This window comes from Pan paniscus, chromosome 1, assembly GCF_029289425.2.
Source record: "Pan paniscus chromosome 1, NHGRI_mPanPan1-v2.0_pri, whole genome shotgun sequence".
Taxonomy (NCBI): Eukaryota; Metazoa; Chordata; class Mammalia; order Primates; family Hominidae; genus Pan; species Pan paniscus.
Window position 1 is genome coordinate 198,777,526 of NC_073249.2, and position 18,858 is coordinate 198,796,383.

The 18,858-nt window shown below is 36.9% G+C and overlaps 1 protein-coding gene across 5 annotated transcripts in view; it reads left to right on the top strand.

Moving 5' to 3' along the window:
* The window catches only part of EYA3 (EYA transcriptional coactivator and phosphatase 3), a 119,216-nt gene that overhangs the window by 13,599 nt on the left and 86,759 nt on the right, over nt 1-18,858 (top strand). For 3 of the 5 annotated variants that reach the window (XM_003828080.6, XM_063593628.1, XM_063593635.1), the window contains exon 2: nt 17,910-18,010. The exons of the other annotated variants lie outside the window; for them this stretch is intronic. In XM_003828080.6, coding sequence (XP_003828128.1) covers nt 17,978-18,010 — 33 coding nt within the window. In that variant the 5' untranslated portion in view covers nt 17,910-17,977. The remainder of the gene's footprint in view (nt 1-17,909; nt 18,011-18,858) is intronic. 5 annotated transcript variants of the gene reach the window in all.

Here is an 18,858-nt window from a genome sequence, read left to right on the forward strand (position 1 = left end):
TAGCAGGGCTCTGAATACAAAGGATTCTGAGTGGATATGTTAGTAAGTATGTTAGATATTTTTTAAAAGGTATTAAATCAAGAAAGGTGGCTTTCAGCTGATGAGACTTTAATGGATTTCTGAAAGATAGGAAACAGTGAGACCAAATTGTTGGAAAAAATAGGAGAAGAAATCACAGCGAAAAGTATATGTAGAAGTTTCAGAAATGTAGCAGACTCCAGGTAAACAAATATGAAGAACTGAAGGGTACCTGGAATATTTATCAATTACAGCAATCTGTGAGCATTTATTCAAGAGAAATGGCTGAATCTTGGCAAAAACAGCAAACTTTGTGGCATTTTAATTTGTGCTTTTCCCTCTAGCTCCTCAGTAGCCTTGAAAACCAACAGCCTCCAATCATGGTGAAAACCAGCCACTGGAAGGGATAGATCGAGTTTAGAGTTCTTCAAAACTCCATTCCCAGAGTTGTCATTATTTTACCTAGCTAGTAGTTCCTTGAAAAACCTCATTCACAAGACCATCTGTATTTGACCTGACTTGAAGCTCACTTAGTACAAACAACCTTTCCCCCTGCAGTTTTTATTGCAAACAGTTAAAGGCAGTTGTTGAACAACTTGAGTGCTCACCATCTTGAGTGACAGTGAATAGTTAGATCGAATAATAGGCTAACCAAGAAGCTTAAAAGGAAAAGCTGGGAAATGAGATGTTCATAAGGAAATTTAAGAAGCTCTGGTATATTTCTGGGAATCTAGAAGGCTATGTGCATGTGTAGGGTTGTGTGCTGCATGCTTAGGAAAGAACTAAGAAGGTCCTAAGCTGTCAGTTCTGATTAATCTCTAGGCTTTGTGCAAGCAAGAAGTAAAGGCTAAGGAAGGGTTGTAAACTGCTTGGCTGAATGTGAAAGGTATGCCCTAACACATGTAGTTAGGCTGTCAATACACACTGAGACTTATACTGGTTTTAAGCATTTAAGGAAGTCTGTGCCCAGTCATTAGCTGATCACAAATGAACAGCAGAGACTTTAGTGACCACATATGATAGAAAATTAATATTTTAGATAATTAGTTCAGGAAAGTCACTAAAAGAAACAACAATAAACAGTAATAACAGTAATAACAACAAATACCTGGTAGGGGAAGAATCTGATTTTTCGAGTTGTCACATTACCTTATTTAAAATGTTTAGTTTTCAAGAGACTGTTATTACAAAGCATGCAAAAAACCATGTAAGTATGGTCCACACATAGGAGAGAAAGCAGTAAATTAGAAAATGTACCCTGAGGAAGCCCAAATGTTAGACTTTAGTATTAGGCAAAGACTTTAAATCAGCCATTTAAAATATGTTCAAAGGGCCTGGTATGGTGGCTTGCACTTACTGAGGAGGGACAATTGCCACTGCACTCCAGCCTGGGTGACAGAGCAAGACCTCATTTCTTTAAAAAAAAAAAAAAAAAAGAAAGTTCAAAGAACTAAAGAAAACCATGTCTAAATAACTAAAGTAAGGTTTTGTGAACTATATTATATTAGTCCACTTGGTTTGCCCTAACAGAATACCATAGATTGGGTGGCTAAAATAACATGTATTTTCTCACAGTTATGGAGATTGAAAGTCTAAGATCTCTTTTAAATGAGTACTAACTTCTATTTTAGGTATAATTGCTTCTGAATAATTGTATGTTGTATAGTTCTACCTCTAGTGTTTAAGATAGGGTAGAATTCTTCCACCATTTCAATTTAAATAAGGAAAGGGTATCTGAAGGTAGTCACATTTAGAATAAAAATAAGAATTTATACAATTTGACCTTAAGTCATCTATGTAATGGAAAAATTCTTCTGTTATGATGGTAACAGGTAATAGAGCCTACATTTCAATCTCTGTACTCATAAATAAACTGTTGATCCAACTGTTTTTATAGTTTTATCTGCCAGTGTTTCAGATCTCGTTACTAATAAATAAACTGTTTAATGTTCCAACTATGTTTATAATTTTGTTAGCCAACATTTCAGATCTCTGTACTCATAAAAAAACTGTGGTCTGTGTTTGTAATTTCATTTGTTTGTATTACAGTCATAGAATTTTATGCAGCTTCATATGTGATTTTGTCTAAAAATCTAAGTAGATCCTATTATAACTTTTGAGGTATAATTTACATACATTTAATTCTTTTAAACATACAGTTCTGTAAGTTTTACAGATGCATACAATTTTGTAAAACCACATCGAGATACAGAGGGCCAGGTGTGGTGGCTCACATCTGTAATCCTAGCACTCTGGGAGGCCAAGGCGGGTGGATCACCTGAGGTCAGGAGTTCAAGCCCAGCCTGGCCAACATGGTAAAACCCCATTTCTACTAAAAATACAAAAATTAGGCTGGGTGCAATGGCTCACACCTGTAATCCCAGCACTTTGTGGGGGCGAGACAGTTGGATTACTTGAGGTCAGGAGTTCAAGACCAGCCTGGGCAACACGGTGAAATGCTGTCTCTACTAAAAATACAAAAAAATTAGCCAGGCATGGTGGCACATGCCTGTAATCCCAGCTGCTCGGGAGGCTGAGGTGGGAAGATTGCTTGAATCCAGGAGGTGGTGGTTGCAGTGAGCCAAGATCACGCCACTGCACTCCTGCCTGGGTGACAGAGGAAGACATCATCTCAAAAAAAAAAAAAAAAAAATTAGCTGGGTGTGGTAGTGCGTGCCTGTAGTCCCAGCTACTTGGGAGGCTGAGGCAGGAGAATTGCATGAACCTGGGAGGTGGAGCTTGCAGTGAGCCAAGATCACGCCACTGCACTCCAGCCTGGGCAACAGAGTGAAACTCTGTCTAAAAAAAAAAAAAATATATATATATATATATATATAGAGAGAGAGAGAGAGAGAGAGAGAGAGAGAGAATAGTTTCATCAATCCCAAAAAGGATCCCTTGTGCCTCTTTATAGTCAACCTTTTTTCCCATCCCCAACACTGGCAACCACTAATCTGTTTTCTGTCCTTGTAGTTATGTGATATAAATGGAATTATACAATATGTAGGCTTTTGAGTCTGGCTTTGTCCACTTAGCATAATGCATTTGAGTTTCATCCAGATCGTTATGTGATTTACTGTACAGTATTCCATTGTATGGGTATACTGCAGTTTGTTTATTCATGTGCCAGTTTGAAGGGCATTTGAGTTGTTTCCAGTCTTTGGCATATATATGAACAAGCTACTGTACACATTTATATACAGGTTTTTATGTGAACATAAGTATTCTTTTCACTTAGGTAGATACCTTGGAATGGGATTGAAGGATTGTATAGTAAGTGTATGTTTACCTTTATAAGGAACTGCCAAACTGTTTTCCATGACTGGCTGAACTGTACCATTTTGCATTCCCACCAGCAGTGTGCAATTTCTAATTGTACATTGTTCTAGTTGTAGAGTTGTTGTTTTTCCACATCCTTGCCAGCATTTGGCCAGTTTTTTTATTTTTATTTTAGACATTCTAGTAAGTGTGTGCTGGTATCATATATACATATATATTCCCACCCTTCCCCCAGGGCTCTCTGTACTAGTCTCTGCTTAGCCTAAACGAAAGGATCTAAATCTACAGAGGCCAACAGTCCCAAACTTTTGGAATCTCCTCTGAATGCAGCTCATTACTGTTTACTAGATTCCAGACTTCATTCAGATTTTACTACTTTTTCTACTAATATCTTTTTTCTACTCAAGGATCCAATTCAGGATACCACTTTGCATTTATATAGTTTAATTTTTATTTCTGGCTGTAACTAACATGTTACTGGTTTATAAGATACTGCTACTAGTTTTGGTTCTGTTTTTTGCAAGACTATTTTTTCAGTTCCTATCTGTCCCAAAATGCTTTATATGTCACACAATTTTTTGGGGGGGAATGAATTCAATTTGTGTGTCATCATTTTGAGTTGCATTCAGAGGAGATTCCTAAAGTTTGGGACTATTGGTCTCTGTAGATTAGATCCTTTCATTTAGGCTAAGCAGAGACTAGTACAGAGAGCCCCTGGGAAAATTGTTTCAATTAAGAGTCTTTATTAAGAAATGATTAAGTTCCTAAATTTTACCCTTATTTACTTTGTTGCTTGAAGTTGGAATTAACAACTTTACTTGGTTAAATTAGCTGAGCTTTTATAGTTTCATTCTGTTTGATCTGTACATTTTTGTAAAGGGTAGTTAAATGGCATATTCAACACTGACATGAACTTTTGATGCAGCAGCCAAAAGTAATTATGATTTCTTTCAGAATATGTCTTTAATACCTGGCATATTTTATCCTGGATTCTATTTCAGCGTTTTTCTTCCAGCTTGAAATATTCTATGAATATGTTTAGAAAGAATTTCAGGGCTCTATTCAAGACACACAAAAAAGAAATCCCCAAGAAAAATACATGCAAAAAAGTAATTGTTGAGTTAGAAAAGTCACGTTTTTCCAATGAAAAAAATTTCTGATCATTTAGTACCATCTTATGATGTGTTTATCAACGTTCTTGATATAGTGCTAAGCACAGTGTTACAAAGTTAAAAATTAAATATTTAGTAAATGATTTATGGAGGAGCATATTACTGTATAACTATTACATGAGAGAAATGCAAAATAGGAACTTCAATCAAAACAGAAAAATATGAGCTTCAGTCTTGAGGCATAGTTTACCTAAGATTGTTATTTAAGATAAATTGGAAAGGAGGACTTTTATATATTTCAGGTTTAACTCTAGGAGTAATTTTTTTCCCTAAGCAGAACACATCAAACAGTATAGTGAGGCCAGGCGTAGTGGCTCACGCCTGTAATCCCAACACTTTGGGAGGCTGAGGCAAGCAGATCACTTGAGGTCAGGAATTCGAGACCAGCCTGGCCAACATGGTGAAACCCCATCTCTACTAAAAAATACAAAAATTATCTGGGTGTGGTGGTAGGCACCTGTAATCCTGGCTACTCCTGAGGCTGAAGTAGGAGAATTGCTTGAACCTGGGAGGCTGAGGTTGCAGTGAGCTAAGAGTGCGCCATTGCACTCCAGCCTGGGTGATAGAGGGAGACTCCATCTCAAAACAAACAAAAAACAGTATAGTGAATGTATGCAGACTTTAAGTGCTGTCTTGCAAATACTAGTGTTGAGTTTGTTAAGGCGTTGGAAAGATCTTGTAAGATTTCTCAAGATCCATGAAGTACCTGGGACTGTCAGTGTTATTGTTACCTGGGTATTTCTTCCACTATATAAATTTAAAGTTTATCCCAGAGTGACAGCAGGAGAATGCTAACTTTGGAATTATGTAACACTTTCATTAGAGAGGCAAACTTGACAATTATTTGGAAAGTTTTTAAGTGTTTTATGTTTATTATTTTTAATGTCTGGAAGCATTTTTTTTCAGCTGTATGTACAGTTGTGTTCTCTTATCTTATTTACATTTCTTTCTCTTTTTTTTGAGACGGAGTCTCACTCTGTAGCCCAGGCTAGAGTGCAGTGGCATGATCTCGGCTTGCTGCAACCTCTGCCTCCTGGGTTCAAGTGATTCTTCTGCCTCAGCCTCCGGAGTAGCTGGAATTACAGGTGCCCACCACCACGCCTGGCTAATTTTTGTATTTTTAGTAGAGACGGGGGGTTTCACCATGTTGGCCAGGCTGGTCTCGATTTCCTGACCTCAGGTGATCACCTGCTTTGGCCTCCCAAAGTGCTGGGATTACAGGTGTGAGCCACCGCACCCGGCCCCTTACTTAGATTTCTTCATTTCCCACTTTCGTTTTCAGTTTGTCTGTTTCATTCAGTGGTCAGGAGATGGTCAACAAGCCCAAACAGAGAGGTAATAGCAAAACCAAGCAAACAAAAAACATAAACTTTGCTATTTGTATTAGTTTCCTGTGGCTGCCATAACAAATTACCCCAAACAGACTTTGAGGCTTAAAACAACAGAAATTTATTCTTTCACTTCTGGAGGCCAGAAGTCTGAAATCAGGTGTTGGCAGGACTGAACTTGCTCCAGAGGCTTTAGGGGCAATCATCCCTTGCCTCTCCCAGCTTCTGGTGGCTGCTGACATTCCTTGACCGTAACCCTCCAGTCTCTTCTTCCATTTTCACATTGCCGTCTTCTCTGTATGTGTGTTAAATGTCTGCTTTTCTCTTATAAGGATATTTGTGATGGTGTTTAGGGCCTATGTATAATCTCATCTCAAAATCCTTAATTACATATGCAAAGACTGTTTTTCCAAATAAGTGAACATTCACAGGATCTGGGTATTAGGCTATGGACCCATCTTTGGCTAGAAATCTATTTCATGATAACTGTGTGTATATCTGTGTGTTTGGGAAAGGGGATTTCCCCCCTCCTCTCTTCCTCTTCTACCCCCTCTTTCCCTTCCTTCCTTCTCCTCTTCCCTCCCTCTCTCCTTTCCCTCCCACCCTCTTTTTTTTTCTTCTTCTCTCTTTTTTTTTTTTTTTAAATAGATTGGGTCTCTTGCTGTGTTGTCCAGGCTGGTCAACATACCAGATTACCAGATTACTCCTGGGCTCAAGGGATCCTCCTACCTCAGCCGCCCCTTCCCACTTTGACCCCCAGCCCCAGTTAAAATTACTTGTTTTGGCCGGCCATGCTGGCTCATGACTGTAATCCCAGCAGTTTGGGAGGCCGAGGTGGGTAGATCACTTGAGCTCAGGAGTTTGAGGCCAGCCTGGGCAACATGGTGAGACTGTCTCTACTAAAATACGAAAAATTAGCCGAGTGTGGTGGCATGTGCCTGTAGTCCCAGCTACTTGGGAGGCTGAGGCAGGAGAATTGCTTGAACCCAGGAGGTGGAGGTTGCAGTGAGCTGAGATTGTGTCACTGCTCTGTTTCAAAAATAAATAAATAAATAAATAAATAAATAAAATTACCTGTTTAATTAACAGTAAATCAGGCTGGGCACTGTGGCTTAAGCCTGTAATCCCACTTTGGGAGGCCAAGGCGGGCGGATCACTTGAGACCAGGAGTTCTAGACCAGCCTGGCCAACATGGTGAAACCCTGTTTCTACTAAAAATATAAAAATTAGCTGGGCATGGTGGTGGACACCTGTAGTCCCAGCTACTTCAGAGGCTGAGGCATGAGAATCGCTTGAAGCCAGGAGGCGGAGGTTGCAGTAACCCAGGATTGTGCCACTGTACTCCAGCCTAGGTGAGATTGTGACACTGTACTCCACCCTGTCTCAAAAAATCAAAAAACAAACAAACAAAAAAACCCAGTAAATCAAAGTCTGTACATTGTAAATTAAGGACTTACGGTTATAAAGAGAAATCAATTTGTTTTTGTGGGTTTTTTTGCTAGCCTGTACAGGGAGTTAATACGTAGCATAAAAAGAATGTCAGGGAGCTCTCTGAGTCTGAATCTTTTCTGATTCTGAGGGCTGCCAGATTCAGAAGTAGCTCTTTGTTCAACTAAGCTCTTTATTCCTCTAAAGAAAAAAAAAAAGGAATGTTATTTTTGGATTTTTAGGAGGTCCTTAAAGTGCCAATCCATACATTGAAAAAGAAATTTTGAGTTTAAATTTAAAATATTTAAAAACGTTAAGAACATGATGTTATATCATAAGATCAAAGTAATGTAACATAGGATAGAGATGTAATGAAAGAAAAGGAATAAGTAGCCTAAGGTAATAATATTAGGAATGTAATTTTTTTTTTTTTTTTTGAGATGGGAGTCTTAACTCTTGTTGCCCAGGCTGGAGTGCGGTGGTGCGATCTTGGCTCACTGCAATCTCCACCTCCTGGGTTCAAGCGATTCTCCTGCCTCAGCCTCCCAAGTAGCTGGGATTACAGGTGCCTACCACCACGCTAATTTTTTTTATTTTTAGTAGAGACGGAGTTTCACCATGTAGGCCAGGCTGGTCTCGAACTCCTGACCTCAGGTGATCCACCTGCCTCAGCCTCCCAAAGTGCTGGGATTACAGGCATAAAGGAATGTAATTTTAAAAGGTAGGGTTTTATGCTCAATTCCACATAAAGAGGACAAAAAACTTCAGACAAGGGAGTTCAGAGTTTTGGATTCCACCACTGTTTCTGCTGCTTACAGGTTCATGAGGCAGTGCCTTCTCTTTTGTTTAATTTCCTCAACTTTAAAATAAGGATTACATTTAATGATCTGTGATACTCTTTATCCTTTGTAGCATCTTTTGTTATATATTTTCTTGCATTTCCAAGAGAGAATCGTGTCTGTCCAATAGAGTGTAACCAAATGTGAAGTCTCTTCCAATAGCAAATTCTTTAACTATTGGAAGTTCGTTGCTTTTGCTTAGAGCTGTAAAATGAACCAACCCTGAGTTTGTGTACAGTGTCTAAATAACTTCTTAGGAAAGAGATGACACAGCCAGAAAATCAAATGAATCTTTCTGCCTATACTGTTGTCACAAACAGGGTAAGATTTTTTAGGTAAGGCAGGATCACTGTGATTTGAATTGCTTTTCCCTCAAAACTGAAATTTTTTTTCCAATGGAAAAAGTTGGGGGCAAGAATGAAGAATTTGTGTCTAATTTTAGCTTAATGTCTTGAACATTTTTTATATAAGCATTTAAAAATATGTATTTAAACATTTTACTATACTTTTAAATGTAAGCTTTGTATCTGCTCTTGATTCTTATCAAATTATATGTAAGCTATTATTAAACTAACATAAAAACATGTATTCACCTTTTAAATAAGCTTGTATTGAAATAGTTTACAGTTATGGTGTAGTTAAACTTATTGTTCACATGTTGTTTGTTTCTCATTTTTCGTTTCTGTAGACAACAAACTTATACTATTTTTAAAAGTAGAGTTTGCTTCTTTCCCCCCTGTATGTAATTCTTGGGTGAGCACCTAAGAAAAATTATTCAGATTAGGCTGTGGCCAATCTTATGACCTCTTTTATACTTTATCCAGGAACAGTCTGAAGACACATGTGATTTTACAGCTGTGCCTGACTGAATATGTCTTTATCTTCTCATAACCCAGATAACACTTGGTTTCATTGTTTAGATTTTTTTTGGTAGCTTAATATGTATGAAGTCGTATCTTAAGAATATTGCAATTTATATTTCTTCAATTAGTAGTGAGACAGTCTTTTTTCTCAAGTGCCAATTGAATCTCTGTGGTTTAAACTGCTTGTTTTTATCCTTTGACAGGTTTATGAGTTAGTCATTGTTTGCTCCCTAATAATAGATGATCGGGAAATGTCGAATTGGTTTGGTTTATATTATAAACATTAAGTTTTATTTATCATAATTCTTGCAGATATTGCCTGAATTTATAATATTTTAATCTTAGATTTGTTTTTTTCATTGCATGAAAGTTTATTTTACATAATTGGATTTGTCAAATTCTTGTTTATGCTTTCTTTGAATTGACCATAAATTCATCTCTCTTTTCCATAGTGAGATAAGCTTACTGTTCTGTTTTCTCCAAAGTTTTTTGAATGTTTAGTTTTTTAATATATTTATAATTACTTACAGCATATGTTGATGTGGATATTTTTTGCATGTTGGTATTCAGTTTTTCTGACAATGTTTTCTAAATACTGATTTTTTCTCCATTTATTTCATATTTTAAATACTTTATAGATTTGATCTTTTTTTGGCATTTCTAATCTCTTAGGGTTTTTTTTGTATTTTTTATTGTAAAATATACGTAAGATAAAATTAACTGTTTTAACCATTTTTAAGTAAGGTAGTACCCCCCCCATCTGTAGTTTTGCTTTTGGCAGTTTTAGTTACCTTCTATCAACCTTGGTCTGAAAATATTAAATGGAAAATTTCACAGGCAAATAATTCATCAGTTTAAAATTGTGCACTGATCTGAGTAGTGTGATGAAGTCTCTCTCCATTTTGCTCTTTCCTGCCTGGGTCATGAATCATCCCTTTATCCAACATATTCATGTTGTAGACACTTCCCGCCTGTTACTCACTTAGGAGCCGTCTTGGTTATCAGATCATTTGTTGAGGTATCTGCAGTACTTGTGTGTTCGAGTAACTCTTTTTTTTTTTTTTTTTTTTTTTGAGACAGAGTTTCACTCTTGCCCAGGCTGGAGTGCAATGGCGTGATCTCAGCTCACTGCAACCTCCGCCTCCCGGGTCCTGGTTCAAGCAGTTCTCCTGCCTCAGCCTCTTGAGTATCTGGGATTACAGGCATGCGCCACCATGCCCAGCTAATTTTTGTATTTTTAGTAGAGATGGGGTTTCACCATGTTTGCCAGGCTGGTCTTGAACTCCTGACCTCATGATCCGCCCGCCTCGGCCTCCCAGAGTGCTGGGATTACAGGCATGAGCCACTGCACCCAGCCTGAGTAACTCTTATTTTACTTAATGGCCCTGAAGAGCAAGAGTAGTGTTGCTGGCAATACAGATACACCAAAGAGAAGTGCATTAAGTGAAAAGGTAAAAGTTCTCCACTAAATAAGGAAAGAAAAAAAATCATATGCTGAGATTGTTAAGATCTACGGTAGGGCTGGGCGTTGTGGCTCACACCTGTAATCCCAGCACTTTGGGAGGCCGAGGCGGGCGGATCATGATCCAGACTATCCTGGTCAACATGCTGAAACCCCGTCTCTACTAAAAATACAAAAATTAGCTGGGCGTGGTGGCACGCATCTGTAGTCCCAGCTACTCAGGAGGCTGAGGCAGGGGAATCGCTTGAACCCAGGAGGCGGAGGTTGCAGTGAGCTGAGATCTCACCACTGCACTCCAGCCTGGTGACAGGGAGAGACTCCATCTCAAAAAGAAAGAAAAAAAATCTGTGGTAAGAACTAATCTTCTGTCCATGAACTTTTGAAGAAGGAAAAGAAATTCATGCTAGTTTTTCTGTCACACCTCAAACTCCAGGTTTTGGCCACACAGTGTGTGAAAACTGCTGAGTTAAAATTTATCATAGGTATATATGTATAGGAAAAAAGACAGTCTATATGGGTACCATCTGTGGGTTCAGGGGTCAACTGGGAGTCTTGCAGTGTATCCCCCCCTTGGAAGGGGAGACTACTGTATACAATTCAGTGGAATTAAGTACATTTACAATGATCTGCAGTCATCATCACTATCGTCTAGTCTCTTTATTTAAGGTATTTTCACTTCAACCTGCAACATTATTGCTGTTACTCTTGGACAAATTGTTTAAATCTCTGAATCCCAGTTTCCTTGTTTGTAGCATGAGGATGATAATACCACCTGCGTCTTAGTTGTGGAGACAAAATTTGATGAGATAGTGAATATAAAAATTACTTGGAGCTGGATGCAGTGGCACATACCTGTAGTCCCAGCTACTCGGGAGGCTGAGGTGGGAGGATTGCTTGAGCCCAGGAGTTTGAGACCAGCGTGGGCAACATAATAAGACCCTCATGTCTTAAAAAAATAAAATAAAATAAAAAATAAAAACTTTGTGTATTATATATGCTCAGTAAATGATAGTTCTCTTATCTTTCCCACTATTATTGGTTTTAAAGAATGGTGTAGACAGGTTTTCCTTAAATGGCCTCTGTTGTTCTCCTTTCTCCCAAAATATTCATTATTAATTTTGTCTAATTTTCATTAAGAAATTTGTAGGTATTGGAGTAAACCTTTGTTCACTTCTTTTTTTTTTTTTTTTGAGACAGAGTCTCGCTGTCTCGCAGGCTCTATATATTTATATATATATAGAGAGAGAGAGAGAGAGGATGGCTTGCTTCCCTCTCTACCTAACTGCATGTTGAAAAATAAGCATTTGTTAATCTTAAACATCTGTCACATGAGTCATACACTGGGTTGTTTTTTATATACGTGTATGCACACATTATTTGAAATTGAAAGCAACGTCTCAATGGATTTGAAACTATTAAAAGCTATTGTCTAAAACATGAAAAATGTATAACTGTAAAAATAAATGCACATATTAATATTTAAAGTGCATAATTAAGAAAACCTATTGGTGTTTTGTTTTTCTTGTATACCAATAATTAAGCCACTACTGTTGACACTATTTGGCTTTCTATTTTAACACTGAATGAGTGAAAGTACTTCTTATATTTATGAATTTGCTACTAAAATCTTGGCCAAAAGAAAAAAATTGTCTAAAATGTGTGGGTGAAAACTGTTAATCATGTATGTTTCTACCTTCCCCCCGAAAGTTGGACACCAACTATATACCGTAGGTTGCTTAAGGTGATTTCACTATTATTAAATCAATAAGATAAAAATGAAATAGTTGTGTATATGCAACATCGTGTACAGAGGAGATAATGAATAGTATTAAACGTTCTCATCTTCCGTTACCTTTTGTTCCCTAATACCTATTGTACCTTTTAAAATTTCAGACTTCACTGCTCTTTGAATTCATAATTCAAATTTGCACATTATTATTATTGGAAAATCATATCTAATAAAGGTTTTAGGCCGGATGTGGTGGCTCACACCTGTAATCCCAGCACTTTGAGAGGCCGAGGCTGGTGGATCACTTGAGGCCAGGAGTCTGGGACCATCCTGGCCAACATGGCAAAACCCCATCGCTACAAAGATTAGCCAGGTGTGGTGGCGCACACCTGTAATCCCAGCTCCTTGGGAGGCTGAGGCATGAGAATTGCTTAAACTGGGGAGGTGGAAGTTGCAGTGAGCCGAGATTACGCCACTGTGCTCCAGCCTGGGTGACAGAGCAAGATGCTGTCTCCAAAAAAAAAAAAAAGGTTTTAGTTATTTCCCCCCCAAAAAAAAAATTAAAAATAAAAAAAAATATATATATATAAGGCACTTTGGAAAGTGTAGTAAATAAACTTAAAATACAATGTAGTCAGTGAGCAAATCTATGGACTACCTTTTTTCTATGTGGGACTGTGTCATAGATATCCAGTTAACTCCTGAATATCTCTGTACATACTTAGCTGCATGCAAATTCTCTTTCTAGGACCTATAAATCAGACTTTTTGCCTTACTTAGACACTTCTTTTGAAGTTGTAATTAAGAGTGATATATGCCTTGTTTTCATGGAAAACAATTTGACCTTTATTCTGTGCTTTTTTTTTTTTTTTTGAGATGGAGTGTTACTCAGTTTCCTGTCGCCCAGCCTGGAGTGCAGTGGTGCAATTTCGGCTCACTGCAGCCTCCGCCTTCTGAGTTTAAGCAGTTTTCCTCCCTCAGCCTCCTGAGTAGCAGGAATTACAGGCGCGTGCCACCACGCCAGATTAATTTTTTGTATTTTTAAGAGAGACAGAGTTTGACCATGTTGGCCAGGCTAGTTTCAAACTCCTGACCTCAAGTGATCCGCCTGCTTTGGCCTTCTAAAGTGCTGGGATTACAGGTGTGAGCCACTGCAACCAGCCTATTCTGTGCTTTTAAACAAACAGAACACACACACACACACACACACACACACACACACCCCTACATATATTTAATTTCTCTTCCTAAGCCTAAGAGCTTTAATAACACATTGAAGCAACCTAATTTCTTGCTTATGGCCATTTACATTTACAGGGTACATAGTATGTTGAACTTGGGACAAAACAGAAACTATGAGGTAGGAATCTAATTTGAATTTTGAAATAAAATATTTGTTACTAATTATTTCCCTTCTAACTTCTAAAGAGTAAAAATAAAATTTATGGCTGCCATATTACAGAAAGATCCTGCTTTTATTTTTAAGCATGCAAAATCTCAATAATATTCAAAATTGTGTGGCTCTTGAATCAAACCAAAGTTTCTATTTTTTCACTGTCAGCATTCACAGGTAGAGAAGTGAAAAGTCTTAGGAAATACTATTTCTATTCTCAATTTAAAATTTTCTCAGAATTCTGTCCATGAAGGCAAATGAATACTGACAAGCTCTATTTCCAAAAAAGGTGATAAAACAAGTGTATTTAGAAACCAGTAGTAAGAATTGAAATTAGAAAATTGTGAAAAGACATTACTTTCCAAATGTTCTAAAGGTACTTAAAAGATTAACTCGGGGCATGTCTTGTAATTTCATCAGCTGTTTGACTAAATTTTAATTATATTTATTTTAATTACATTAAAAATCCACTTTTCACTTCTGTGTTACAACTGTTGTATTACTTGATATTTTAAAAGATGACTCTCACTGAATGTAAAATAATGTCAGGTTACATTAATGGTAAAAAAAAAAAAAAACAAAAAAACCGTTGACCGGGGGCAGTGGCTCACACCTGTAATCCCAGCACTTTGGGAGGCTGAGGTGGGCGGATCACGAGGTCAGGAGATCGAGATCATCCTGGCTAACACGGTGAAACCCCGTCTCTACTAAAAATACAAAAAATTAGCCGGGCGTGGTGGCGGGCGCCTGTAGTCCCAACTATTCAGGAGGCTGAGGCAGGAGAATGGCGTGAACCTGGGAGGCGGAGCTTGCAGTGAGCTGAGATCGCGCCACTGCACTCCAGCCTGGGCGACAGAGCGAGACTCCATCTCAAAAAACAAAAGACAAAAAAAAAAAAAAACACGTTAAATTCTAGAACTAATACAAGGAAACTAATACTAAGATTTTTACAGTAATTCTGTACTTCTTTTATTACCAAGTTTTGCAATATTGTGTCTTAGTTATACTGTACTTTCATCTCTTGCTAGTTAAGTATGACTTTTGATTGTATAGCATGCACCACTTGTGGAAAATGGTATGAAGTCTTAATAAAAGTTTTAGAACATTGATAAATGCTGGGACTGTGATGAATACTTGCATTCTTATATTTAGTATGTTCTGATATTTCAGGTCTTTCAGGGTACAAATTATTGGAAGGCAGGAGAATACTGTATTGATGGAAACTAGTATTTAGATGAATGTTTTGGTAGAATTACATAATTTGTGGTCATTAGTGCATTTTATACAGAATGTACCAGAATGTATGTTTGCAAACTTCCCACACATTGTATGTTGCCAGTAGAATCCCGGGGGATTTTGTAATCCATTCTTTCCTTGTAGGCAGCTTTTTGTTTTAAAATGTTCAAAATTATTCGTGGTCATTGACCAGTTATTTTGAGATAGCAAGCCTGGTTTTTAAACTTTTATTTTCTTTTCTTTTTTGAGACAGAGTCTCACTCTGTCACCAAGCTGGAGTGCAGTGGTGCGATCTCAGCTCACTGAAACCTCCGCCTCCCAGGTTCACGCGATTCTCTTGCCTCAGCCTCCCAAGGAGCTGGGACTACAGGCTTGCGCCACCACGCCCAGCTAATTTTTGTATTTTTAGTAGAGACAGGGTTTCACCATCTTGGCCAAGATGGTCTTGATCTCCTGACCTTGTGATCCGCCTACCTCGGCCTCCCAAAGTGCTGGGATTACAGGCATGAGCCACCATGCCTGGCCAGTTCTTTTCTTCTAAATGTAGAAATTATTTGTGTACTTTTTATTCTCCTAGATTGAAAAGCCGAGAAGACAGGGAATTTTAAAGATGGAAACAACAAAGGGTGCTTATTTTCACAGAATAGATGTAGAAAGGAATGTCTTTAAATGTTTCCCTTAAAGAAGGTTTTCTTGCAGCTTACAGAATTTATGTCAAGAAATAGTAGATTCTTCTTTTTCTATTATAAAATCAATTTAATATTACCATATTTCTAAAAAGCAAAATTCAATATTTTAACATTTATTGATAATTTATATCCCCACCATTTATACTAATGTTTCTGTGTTTTTTCTTTTAAAATGATTCTTCATTATTCAACTTGATAGAGCGTTTTCTTACTTTTTAAAACCCATGACCCCTTTTGACCTGTAAGTAGTATTATGTTCTCCTTTAATGTAATTCAGATTTTTAAAACGAATTAGTTTTTGTGTTTAAAAACAAAATTAAACCACATTATTGAGTGTGTATACACATAAATATTTTTAACAATTATTCTTACCTTCCTCCTATCAGAGATGAAATTTATAACTCTTCCCCCATGGTGGAGTGGATATCCCTTTTATCTCCCTTGCTGAAAATATACTAGAGATTGTAGTTTTATAGTCATGGCCTTCAATTAGGGAAAACATGTAATGTTGTAAGTTTTCTATGGATGAGAACTGGTCACACAAAAAATCAACAACTTGGCCAGGTGTATGCCTGTAATCCCAGCACTTTGGGAGCCTGAGGCAGGCAGATCACCTGAGGTCAGGAGTTCAAGACCAGGCTGGCCAACATGGCAAAAACCCATCTCTACTAAAAATACAAAAATTAGCCAGGCATGGTGGCGCCCCTGTAGTCCCAGCTACTTGGGAGCCTGAGGCAGAAAAATTGCTTGAACCCGGGAGACGGAGGTTGCAGTTAGCCGAGATTGCGCCACTGCACTCCAGCCTGGGTGACACAGCGAAACCCTATCTCAAAAAAAAAAAAAAAAAAAAAAAAAATCCAACAAATGAGGTATTGAAGGTATTCCATTTCTCTAATGATGTGGTCCTATTTTGTTGTTTCTAATGGGATGAAATAATATATGTACATAATGTACATTTAGACAGTATAAAATGAAAAGGATTGTCCCTTAAAGAAAAGATACTTCAATTTGAAACTAAGACATAAACTAGTAAAACAAAAAATGTTTGATCTTTCATAGCTGTGAATCAGTTTTAGGTCACATTGACTGTGTTGTTCTAAGCTGAGCAAAACAAGTGCAGGGAAGATAGCTCCTATGAGCTTTACTTATTGCGCTCTGTAATTCTGTATCACTAGTTACCTGTGTCATGTAGTAGGAGAACTTAGCTTTTGAGGCTCTGTGTATGAGCTACAGTGAGAGCATTGAGCATCAAGTGCTTCTGACCTTTAAACTTCTTTTTTCTTTTGATATTCTAAATTGGGGTAGGGAATAAAGCTGTGTTAGAGTTGGACAACTTTGCATCTAATTGTAACCTTATGTGTGTTTTCTCTCCTTTTCACATTCTGGAGTGTGGCTCTAAAATAAAGTTGTGTTGTATTGCAACACGACAGAGTAACAGAAGTAGAGTGGTGGTATACTGGCATAACAAGTTTTTGGTTTTCTTGTTATTTGTCTATTTTCAGTACTTGTGTGATAAGATTATATACTTTAGCTTTGTATGTGAGTTAGGTACAGTGGTTGGTAGAAAAGCTAAAAACAGCTGTGACTTTAATTAAATATACAAGCAATCACATCTTTTGGGAGAAGTGCTGGTTTCACTTTTGTTAGATAGAAATGGAGTATTTCATTTTTATAATGTATGCAGTTTTCTAATTTTTGTCTCTTTGTCTCCTGTCAGTAGGACATGGTAAGGTGGACTTAGAATCCCATTTTTCCTTTTTTGTTTGAAAATCAGGACAGAAAGAGCAGGGTCTGAGAACGTAAAGATTTTGCTTAAATAATTGGGCAGTACAGTTAGTAGAAGTTCATTATTTCAGAATTAAATTAGGTCCTATCTTTGGATGATTATTTTCTTTAGTTCTAAAAGTCAAGGTTTCACTCTACTTATTTATTTTTATTATTGAGATGCAGAAGAATTGAGTTTTCCTTGAAATTGATGACATATAGACAGATAGTTGGTTGTGAATGCATTTAGTTGATATTCCAGTTTGTCCTATTTAAAGTGATTCTGTGTGTCTGTGTTAACAGTTATGTAAATGTTCCACATTAAAGCAGATTAGATGTTATCATAACTTGCTGACTTGCTAGGCCAGTCCCTATCATTTTTAATGTAACTCTAATCCTTAAAAAATTATTTTATTATCTGCACGTGGCTGTCATTGTAAAATGTTCAATGCATTAGGCACCATAGTAACCAGCAGAAGTGGTTCCACATGTTGGCTTTTGCAAGGTATTATAAAAGTCATTGTGTACACCTCTCTTGATTTGGTGTAGCATGTCATTTTTGAAAAGCCACGTGCAGGTTTGAGATTTTGTGATTGGAACTCACGTAGAAAGCTTGGGGTAGCAAGATACTAAAAAATCATTCTCTGATGGCCTCAATGATAATACTTTAAGAGTGTATAAAGCTTTGAATCCTCCTTTTTAAAAACAGATTGTGAAAACTGCTGAGAGAGACTTGCAATCCAGTCACATAAGTATAATAAAGAAATATTGGTCCTCATGGAAGAAGAGCAAGATTTACCAGAGCAACCAGTAAGTATTTCCTTTAACAGTTTAAAGTTGATTGTAGAAGAGCTAATCTTAAGAGATTTTAATTATTATTCAGTTATAGATTCCAAATTAGAAATAAAAATAAGGAAAAGATTCCTTGTTTCCTTTCAAGAAAACAATGTTATATTTTTCTAACTTAATTCTAAGGAGTCTAAGGAAAATTTAGCATTACAAAATGAATATTGCATTTAGAAATGTCATTTAAAAAAATAAGTGGCTAGTGTTACAGTTTTTAGAAAATAAAAGAGGACGTCTCTTTACTGATCTGACAGTATATCACCATTTCTACCAGAAAATTTAGTTTTGTTTTTACCTAAATTTCCTTAAGAGAGTTAATTTTTTAAAAAGTAGTAGTAGTGAGGAAGTTATAATTTGACCACTAGCTAATTCTTAAAAACAGATAAAACCCTAGAGACTATATTGAATTCTTAATTTCTTTTAAATATTGAACATAATAAAATAATTTTAAATGTCCCCAGGTGATATGGGTTTATCTTCTTTTTGGTTTTTGGCCCTTAATATTTAAAAAACAAAAGCAATAGTGTCATTCTTTTAAGATAACTTTTATGCTAGAGGGTCTTTTCCTTTTGTCTTCAGTTTCTTTCTCTGAAGTTTGGTAAATACCGATTCAATTTGCTATCCTGAGTGGGCCTCTTACATTTCATATTAAGAGAGGATACAGCATGGTACATGTTTACTTTATGAAAATCTAACCTAGAAAAATTTGAATTTTGAAAGCAAATAATAGGATATGTTTTTCGTGTTCTAGTTGTATTCTTTAGGTATACTAGCTCCCATTTAAATGATAAAGTCCTTTAATATATTTTAAA